The sequence below is a fragment of the Phyllostomus hastatus genome, unplaced genomic scaffold, assembly GCF_019186645.2.
Source record: "Phyllostomus hastatus isolate PE091 unplaced genomic scaffold, TTU_PhHast_1.1 phas_contig_236, whole genome shotgun sequence".
In the NCBI taxonomy this organism is placed as follows: Eukaryota; Metazoa; Chordata; class Mammalia; order Chiroptera; family Phyllostomidae; genus Phyllostomus; species Phyllostomus hastatus.
This window is the reverse complement of record NW_025333779.1, coordinates 519,350-529,682: the sequence shown is the minus strand read 5'-3', so window position 1 is coordinate 529,682 and position 10,333 is coordinate 519,350. Positions and strand designations below refer to the sequence as shown.

Sequence of the window (10,333 nt, the reverse complement as noted above, 5' to 3'; positions counted from 1 at the left end):
CAGGAAACCCCACTATATGTTAAATGTCATGCTTGAAAGCCTATAGGTAGCACAATACTGGCAGGAGAAACACCAAAAATGTTAGTAAGATCATAAACCATATAAAAAGTGCTTCTCTCCCCACTTATTCAACATTGTACTGGAAGTTTGGCTGAAACAATTACCCAGAAAGATAAAATAAAGACAGCAAAATGTGAAAGTGAAAAAGAAAATGATCTATTTTAACAGACAACATAAGGTTACATGTAGAAAACATTAAAGATTTTATCCCCCACCCTCAAAACATGTTAAAATTAGTCAATTCAGTGCAGTTAGAGGAGAAAAAGAGCCTCATTTCATTTCTATGCATCAACAATAAATATCTCAAAAATGAATTAAGGAAACAGTTCCATTTATAATACCATTACAAAGACTAGAATACTTTGGAATAAGCTTTACAAAGGAAATGGAAGATGTATACACTGGAAGCTACAAAAGAATGGAGTACTATGCAGTAGAAACAAGGAGCACCTACCCTTAATGACATCATGGATGGAACTGGAGAGCATTATAATAAGTGAAATAAGTTAGCCCATGAATGACAAATACCATATATTGTTACCTATAAGTGGAAGCCAATCAGCAAAACAACCAAGGGAGCATTATATAACTAGAGATGCTGAAATAAAGAGCAAACAGACAGTAACCAGAGGGTAGGTGAGAGGGGAATGATGGGAGATAAAATAGGAAAGGTCATCAAGGTACATGAATGAAGGGCATATGGACAAAGACAAAGAGGTATAGCTTTGAGGGAGGAAGAGCAGGTATGTGAGGATTGGGTGTAGTGGTGACAGGAAAATGGAAACAACAGTACCTGAACAATAATTAAAACAAGATGAGACAATGTTTAAAAATAACATGTCAGTAATTAAAATAATTTTAAACAAACTGGGCCCCATTAAAATAAAAAAAATAAAAGTAAAAGTCTTCATAAAATATTCACAGAATGTTTTAATACATCATGGTTTTACAGGTCCTCACCTAAGTTACACTTGTATGTCCCACATAAATAGAGATACAGGGACAGCGGGATGATTAAATTTTAGGAGATGGGCATAGGCCCTTTTGATAGATACTGTCTAAATCATAACTCTAACAAGATACTTTTAAGGAGACTCGTATGTATTCCAAATGGTCAAAAAAAATGTAATTAACAATTGCAATTCCGTTGCTAAAGAATTCTCTAAAATTTGGAGGTCAGAGGCCTGAAATCAGGAAGAACCTGTCTGAAGGTTAACAATTCTGAGGGAACCTTGAGACCTCTGGGTCATAACCCAACTGCTTTATGCACAGTGCAGGGAAACACAAATACATCTCTTGTAGCCAAGAAATAATTTGCATTTGTATCAGTTCCTGCAATTTATAAAGAGGTTCAAAATAACTTGCATTCCCTTACCAGAGCTAAAACTTGATCTCCCAAAAGGCTCTGCTTCTAGAGAATTACATTCAGGCATTAAATTTACCTCTGCAGTCACTTTCCCATTCACCAAAATTAATCACTAAGGGAAAAGTGTGTTCCTGACCCTACAACATGGCTGGTGTCACCTGATTTAGCCTGATTAGTTAGTTACCTAAATCCAGAGGAACTGACATTCACCCCATAGTTTTCTCTGATGAGGGATTTCCATGAAAAATATGATGGGAATTTTAACATCCTCTTGAAGTTAGGAAGCTTTACCCAAACACTTCACCTCCAGTTCGCTCACTTTGGGTGATGTCTTTTCTGCAAGAGTTACCAAAAGTCTGAAGATGTCAATCTTAGCTTTATAAAGTATGAGGTCATTTCCAATTCTATGGGCATCAGTCTGAAATAGCACATTTGAACAAAGCCTTGGTTTTATTACCAAAGGTTTGAAATATACCTCATTAACAAACAGAACAGAAATGTACTGAACTCATGCAAATAATTTTATCATCATAGAAGGAAGAATACTCAATAGACTTCAGAAATCTTTTCAGAGACAATAAAGAGAAACAAAAAATCAGTGTTGCCACTCACATTGTTGTCTTCTTGTCCATTCCCATTGTCTACAACAGGTCCCCTCCACATGTGTTCAGGGACAGACACAGAGCTCATATTCTCTAAGCTCCTTACCTTTCCTCATTTGTTATCAAGCAACTACTGCTCATCACCTGAGCAACACAGTGTCACAATGACCCCTCCAGTGTGGATATGGTACACATGAAACCAAACCAAGGTGCAGAGTGGTCTGAAATGTTATCTTATGTCAACAAAAATTACCACATCAGTGTATATGTTTCTACTGTTTACTGAATCAATGCAAATCTTTAAGAACTATTCACCCCCAGAATGAATCAATTATGATATTGCAAAAAAAAAAAACCCTGCTTTATTTGGAGTTTAACAACATAGAGGGGGGAAAAAGAGTCACCAAACTTTCACATTCAGCCGAAGCGGAGCACTTGTGCCAGAACTTCTGGGGTTAGAGGCTTTACAGCGGTAAACACCAGCATCCCATCTCAGGACAGGGTATATGGTGAGGGTTCTCATGTCAAGTGACATCTTCCTTCTCTCTGTGAGCGGCAGACTTACACCATTGAAAAGCCACTCGATGTCATCACTGTTTGTGTTGCAGGTCAGGACCACAGGGTCCATATTCTCTATGACTGTGTTTTGGCTGGCGTGGAGGGTGGGCACACTCACAGGCACTGTGGAGAAGCAGAGAAAGTGACTCATTGAGAATGGTGTCCAGACATGCAGCCACATAGCTTCCTCAGTGATTTCAGCTTCTCACAGGCCACAGTGACTTAGGTAAAGCTCACAAGAGTGTGGTCCAGGCATTTGAGGACAATTGTCTAAGTTCAGGTGACAATATTAAGGAAAGAGCTGCAACCACTCTCTGTCCCCAAATTACCTCAGGAAAAATATACCCAGAGACACTGAAATAAAAACAAACTGACAGTAACCAGAGGGGAAGGAAGAGGGGAAAAACAGGGGAACAAGAGGGAAAGGGTCATCAAGGAACATGCATAAAGGCCCCATGGACAAAGCCAAAGAGGGAAAGGATTATGGGTTGGAGTTGGGGGTGGGTGGGGTTGGGGAAAATGGTGGCAGGAAAATACAGACAGACATACACGAACATAAATAAAAATAATAATTAATTAACTTCAAAAGAGAAGAGGCCAGGATTTCAGTTGGGAAAATGCCATCTTTACGATGAATGGTGTTGAACCCCAATATCCACATGAAAATTAATGATGTATATCCCTGTCTGATACTACACAGAATTAAGTCAAAATTATATAAAAATTAATTTCATATTCATGTCAAAACTAACAAAAATTAACTCAAATTGTATCAAATTCTGAAAGTTAGACCTGACCCATTAAAATTCTTATAAAATGTATTAAGACAAGCATTATGACATTGAATTTGGCAATTTTATGAATGTGACCCTAAGAAGACAGGAAATAGACAATTTCAATATTCTCAAAATGAAAACATCTCTTCATCAAAAAAAGACATAACACGTTGAAAGGTGGCCCATAAAACCTGCGAAGATATTTTGCAAATCATATGAAAAATAAAAAGTTAATTTCTAGAATACACAAAAAATCACTACACTCAACAACCACAACAAAATCAAATACGCTGTTATAAAAATGGAACAATACACTTGAATAGACACTTCTCCAAAGAATATCTACAAATGTCCCATAGATACAACAGAAAATGCTCAAGATCATTATTATGTACACAAATGAAAATCAAAGCTCTCATGGTTGAATTTGTTGCTTGTGATGTTGGTTGTGGTTAACTCTCCTCTGCAGGAAAGAGAAAATAAATGCCCTGTGTGGTTCCTTTCATATCTCTAAAAGCGTCTTCAGTCGCAGTTGGTACCTCTCACTCTTAGTCAACTTGAGTCTTAGAACTAACAAGGAAGGTCAGCATATCACAAGAACATGTTTGGGAAACACAACACTCAGAGAATGCATGTCCTCCAGCTATATGTCTGGGGGAAACTGCAGATTTTCTCTGGTGTCCCTTCAGTATCAGTGTTGATTAAGGAAAGACATAAAACGGGTTCAGAGAGATGACTGCAATTCTCCTGGTTCTACACTGACCACCTGAGTGCCTGCATCACCAGAAGCCATTCCTTCCAGCTACATAGACATCTATTGCCCAAATGAGGCGTGTTTCTATGAAGCACTATTTTCCAGGACATCCTAGACACTGGGTGGGATTTGACCAGAAATAACACATAGAGACAAGAAGCAAGCCGGTGGTAAGGTATCTACTCAGGCCATAGGCTAAGAGCTAGGTCAGGTCTTTTCAGGTGAATGAGACTGAAGTGAACCAGGGAGCCAATGAATGATAGATCAGGGTCCACAAAATGATTTAGCAAAGAGGAAAAAAGACAGTAGAAGGTGATAATGGAAGCAGAATCATGTGCTCTGTCCTTGACCACAAAAGCCATTCTTTCCCTCCTGAGAGCGAGTGAGGACTTGTGCAAATGCAAAATCAGTGTCTTAGAGCAAGTGGTCAGCATAGACTTCCTGAAATTCTGGCACTTGCGGGCAATTTGTGTTCAGTGGCTATGAGACAAAAATTGGAAAAAAAAACTTAAAATTCTTCTGTATATGAAAATTATTATTAATACCCCAGGCCCAAAGTCAAACACCAAGTGCTGTTTTAGTGGAGAGAAGGAAAGGATCTGAGATGATGCTCTTAGTTCCTGGGTCCAGGAACCCCATTCCCTATGGTGAGCATTCCAAGGAATCTGAATCCAGGTTCCAGGCTCTGAAGAGATTTTGTATCATTCATTCATTTGTTCATACAATCACTGTTTATTTCCTCCTAATTCATCAAAGCCAAATGAATGCTTGTTAAAAATTTTTCCAGAGCTTGTTTCAGGGGAAGAGTGGACAATAAGAAAGAAAAGTCATTTCCTTTACATCTGCTGGGAGAGACTGCACCAGAACAGGAAACAAATAAGTGATGTCAAGTCCAGTGCAGGGAGGTGTGGATGGGCCAGTTGAGGGGGATGCCTGGGTAATCTATGCAGTGACTCTGATTGTTACTGAATATACTGTTTTTTCTAGAGTAAAAATAGATTGACTCCATTTTTTTGCCCCTTCACAGACCACATTGTATTCCTATGACTGATGACACCTAACAGAAAAGGATCTGAACCACTTTGTTGGTTTAGGAATCCTAAGACTTCCTCATAAGGCCCCAGAGGTATTGAAATTAAGTCTGTGTCTACATACAGAACTCTACTTGCCCTGATCACCTGTTCAAGGTCTGTGTGACTCCCCTTTAGTGACAGTATCCCCCTTTTTCTCAGTTTCATTTCAATGAATATCTGGCTGCAAGGATGTCAGTGTAATGACTGCAAAATATTTAGAGGATGCGACCTAAATCTTGAATCGAAGAGCCTCTCAAAAGAAGCATCTGGTATTGATGTACTCCCAGGGAGAATGACTAGCAGATCCCTGGTGAATGAGGACCTTCTGGGAGCATCTTTTTTCTCAGTTTCTTTTAATGGACCTTCTTCTGAACTTTCCCGAGACTGCCAAGATAGCCAGCTCTCTACAAGGACACTGTCTCCCTCTGCTCTTCACTCAAAACTCAGTTGATGATAGACAAAACTCCATTTCTGGCGAGATGCAGGACTTAGTCAGGAGCCCCGACTGGTGACCTCCTCAGGAGCCTTGTAGCTTGGGGACCCATTAAACTGTTACACACTCAGCCCTTATGAGGAGGCCAAACTCAACCTAGCACAGGCTCACCAGGGGCCTGGCAGTAAAGATTAAGGGACAGGATTCTCAGGAGGATTTGTTGAGCTTAGCTGTGTAAGAATTTCAGGGGACCTCTCAGACTGTGCTCTGACAAAGTAAAAGAGTCATTCTCAAGGTCAAGTGAATAGGCAGGTGCTCAGGAAGCTAAAATGAAACTGGTCTCCCTTTGCTAACTTAGTCCTATGAACCTGATTCTTCTGTCTTCATTGACAGTCTGCAAGGCTGAAATACGAGAAGGGAACTGAGGCCTTAGAAAATTTGTCTGCATTCTCTCTGTATGCTGAATGAAGTACTAAAATTCACCCTGAAACACAGTGTCAAGAGGAATGGAGGTAGTGTCTAGGGTACATCAGTTTTGTTTGTGAAGATGAACTCACCCCACCTGACACCAAGAGGTCAGAGAGGAATCACTCACGGTAAACAGTAAGCTGTCCATGTTCTATTATTTTTCGGCAGTGCTGTAGTAGGACCATTAAGGTGTAGGTTCCTGAGTCTTCCATGGTGACATTCTTTAACAACAAGGACCCATCATCCTCTACTCTCGCTTGTCCACCTGGAGGACCTCTTATAAGGCTTCCTGTCTTTACTACAAGATATGCAATATTACTATTGTTGTCAATGGTTGTTCCCCTGAACCACAGGAAGTATTCTGCATTGGGAGGCCTCTGGTGGATATGCAGAATCACATCCGTCCCCTCGAGAGCATTGTTCGACTCAACTTCCAATTGTGCTGTGGTGGGGTGGCTCCAGAAGTTGAAAAGTGAAACTAAGAAATAAAAAAAAAAATGCATCATTATTACTATCTATGTTTTGGGATGGAAAGATGGGGCCCTGAATCCTGAGCAGGTCTCTTCATGTCTCAGCCTTGGTGTGCATGTCAGTTTGTTTCTCTCAGGGCAAGGTCAGAGACAAGGCATGTGTACTTCAGAACCTCTGAAGCTTTTATTAGTTTGGTTTCAAATACATTTCTCCAGCTGTTTCTCTTGCTTTCCCCCTCACTGTGCTCTGACCTCTCCTGATACTCACAGGCATTTTTGACAGGAATCTTAGCTGACCATCTTATCTAAAGATTCTCTGCCTTCACTTTCTTACCTGCCCATCCTCTCTTTTTTCATGGCTATTGTGAGTACCTGACATCATATCTACATCCTTCCTTGTCCCTCTCTCCTACATAGAACATGGGCTCCATGAGAACAGGGCTTGTGTCATCTTCTACCTCCAGTGACTGCAACAGCCTGGAAATACATGGGGTTGAGTGAATGTGTGATCCCAGTGGCCTGTACATCCTGGAATCTATTGGCCTATTGCAAAGTGTTATGATAAAGACAATGTCTAACACTCCTTGTAAAATTATTCTGGTGCTTCCTGATAAATCAGCGTATCAACATGACAAACAACAGCAAATGCACAGCAAATGAGGGCTTTCTGCCTCTCACCATTTCCTGATTATGAGATTCTCCTCTAGCTGAGACCCCTTCCTCATCTTACTCTGCTCATTTCTCATTTAGCTTCAGTTTCATTCAGAAGACTCCCTCTTTTCCCAGAACACTGCTGTCTTCAGCAGATCCCAGCCAGTCTCTGTGTCAGATCCTTAATCAGCCCCAAGGAATTGTGTCCTACTTACCAACCAGCAGGAGCCCTTGCCAGTGGACAATTGCTCTGTGGGTAGGGAATGACAGGGACCTCATGGTGTATATTGTCTCTTCTGTGGCTGCCTTTTTGATAGAAACTTGAGGTTGTGAAAGGCTAACAGGCACCTCTGTCCAGAATGGTGCAATATGCTGTGTGTCCTACCTGTGTACTGAGCTTTATTCTGGGGCATGTTTACTATTCTTGTCATGTGGGCTGGGGGCGGAGTCTGTGCACATTACCCTCCCTCTCCCAGCACTCCTTTTTGCCACCCTTGTACCTTGTAACCAGTACTACACCATTGTATTTTTGTTCCCTGAGAACTTCTAAGGTCTCTCAATACCACACATACACAAACACAGACTCCCAAATTGTATTATGAAAAGCAAAAGCCTGGGGTGTCTGGCTTTCAGGCATTTCCCACAGCTCCCTGTGTGGTATACAATAGCCTCCCCCACATACCTCTTTCTTTCACATTTGACTTTTCCCCTCAGAACAGGGTTTCTAGAGCTAACTCTGAAAAAGCTGTCAAAATGATGTCACCCATTCTGTTCAGTAGATCCTCTTTGAAACTTTGTCAACATCTCTTATTCCAGGAGAAATTGTGATTGCTTGATATGAAGTTAGAACCACTTCTCTTGCTGTCCTGTACAAAGGGAACATCTTCATATCCTGTTATACTACAGATTCTGAGGTGCAGTGGGTCAATGACTCTGAATCTGACAAGCTATGAGGAGAGGTTGATCCAACTGACCTGTAGGGTACACTTGCAATAGCAATGCTGTTGGGGTTACATGTGTCCCTGAGAGTATGATACACTAAGGCCAACACTGACCACTGCTGAGACTTCGTCTTGGGACTGTCAACACCACTCAAAGAGTCGCAGATGTCCTACAAACCTGGATTATTTCTGTTTGTGACACAGAAACCCAGATGGGCACTGGGTCCTCTCCATGTTCTCTAATGCTCTGAGGTGTTTTTTTCCTCTGTGCAAGAAGATCTCAGACATGACTCTGGGCATGAGTATGTGTCATACTCGTTGATAATTGCAGAGGGGACTATTCTTTTTTTTTAATATTTTATCCATTTATTTTAAGAGAGGGAAGGGATGGAGAAAGAGAGAGAGAGAGAGAGAGAGAGAGAGAGAGAGAGAGAGAGAGAGAGAGAGAGAGAGAGAGACATCAATGTGCGGTTGCTGGGGGCCGTGGCCTGCAACCCAGGTATGTGGCCTGATTGGGAATCAAACCGGCGACACTTTGGTTTGCAACCCGAGCTCAATCCACTGAGCTACGCTGCCAGGGGTGACTATTCTTTTTTCTCATGTTGTCAGGAGTCTGGCTTTTGCTTCCCAGGACAAATACCAAAAACCAGGAGCCTCAGAAGGACCTGCAGTTTTGTGGTGTGAAGTGGGACATGTCCTGCATGTCTCAGGAAGAAAGGACTGTAGGGAAAGTCAGTGTCTATGGGCCTTCTATTTTCTAGGGGACAGCTTCATGTAGACCACCCCTACCCATGTATGTTTCTTGGATTTGTGCTTGTGCTGCCTGGCTGCTGGGAAAACCTGTGATTTCTACTTGGGTGGCTTAGTTGTTATCTCCTCCATTTTCATGGATGATACCATTCATGAGGTACAGAGCAGCACAGAACTCCATGAGGGAGGAGGTGCTCCAAGGCCCTGTCAAACTATAAAAACGTTCAAACCTATAGATCAATTTAATGAGTTTATCTGAGCCAAACTGACATAATATATGTGGGAGTGAGGTCTCAAATCCTATGAAGGCAGTTTTGTAGCATATCTTACACATTTTATTCAAACAAGATCCAAACAAATTTGCATAAAGCCTCTTAGAAAGTGAGAGAAAACATAGCATGGAAATCTCTAGAATTGGTTAACTGGCCAAATGGAGATATATGTATATGTTTTGTATGTTGTGGGTACAGGCTAATTCACATTTACAGGACACAGACAAGGTGTGCAAGGGACCAAATAACATAAAGAGTCTATGGTCTCACACGCTTGTCCCAGACTCTGTGCTTTTGAAGGGCCCAGAAAAAAAAAATCCCTCAGATGTGTCAAAGTTACGCTATCCAAGAGGAAAAGAAAAAAGAGGATGTCAGTTCTCACTGAAGGTAAAGACTGACCTTTGCTAAGGAAAATGAAGGTCTGGCATGTAACAACCTGCCATCACCTGCCTAGTTAGAAAGTTCAGATCAGATTATAATGTGATGATTGCCAGGCCTACCATGTGTCCCCCAGGGATTGTGAGGGATGCTACACAGCCTCCTTTTGGTAATGGTCTCTAGAAGTAGCAGGTGGGACAGAGCAGTCAAGATAGAAGGCAAAAGAAATGCTTATTGAAGCAGGGGATGAAAATCAGCCTCTTCCATCTTCTTAGCCAAAGGCATGTTCCTGTGTCTATTTCATGTGTGTCTCAATGTTAGTCCCCAGAGGACAGAGGAAGACTTGCAGCCAATGTCAGGTGATGCATAGGTTGTTGACGAGTGTAGGGTGAGCCCTGTGAAAAGGCAGTCATTGTCCCGAATATTACACATTCAGTGGCGGGGTAACTGCCCCTCCAGGGAGATATAATGTTTCAGATAGAGCTCTGTGCTTTCAAGTGTTCAAAGGAAGGGCCTAGTGAAGACTCTTCTGAGGCTTTTGGATGAGGGTGCTGGTCTTGAAGGCTGATCCCTAAAATGCCCTGTGTGTCCACCGTCACTACTTTGGGATGTTGCATATAAGTAATGCCTGTGTCCCTCTCTGCCCCCAAGGCCCAAGAGCTGGAGAATCTCCAGGTGAATACTCAACCAGGCTCCCTGTGCATTCTGTTAAGGGAAGAAAGGTTCTTATAGAAAACTCAGCCCCTCTGCGATGGAAGCAGCCATAAATTCTGGGTTCTCA

At 41.7% G+C, this 10,333-nt stretch overlaps 1 protein-coding gene across 1 annotated transcript; it reads right to left on the bottom strand.

Moving 5' to 3' along the window:
- Positions 1-2,428: 2,428 nt before the first annotated feature.
- Positions 2,429-7,624, bottom strand: LOC123817916 (carcinoembryonic antigen-related cell adhesion molecule 1-like). The gene is made up of 3 exons (XM_045837703.1): positions 7,597-7,624; positions 6,218-6,568; positions 2,429-2,709 (listed from the first exon to the last, which is right to left on the bottom strand). Exons 1-3 carry the CDS (start codon positions 7,622-7,624, stop codon positions 2,429-2,431), a joined length of 660 nt encoding a protein of 219 aa, XP_045693659.1.
- Positions 7,625-10,333: the final 2,709 nt, after the last annotated feature.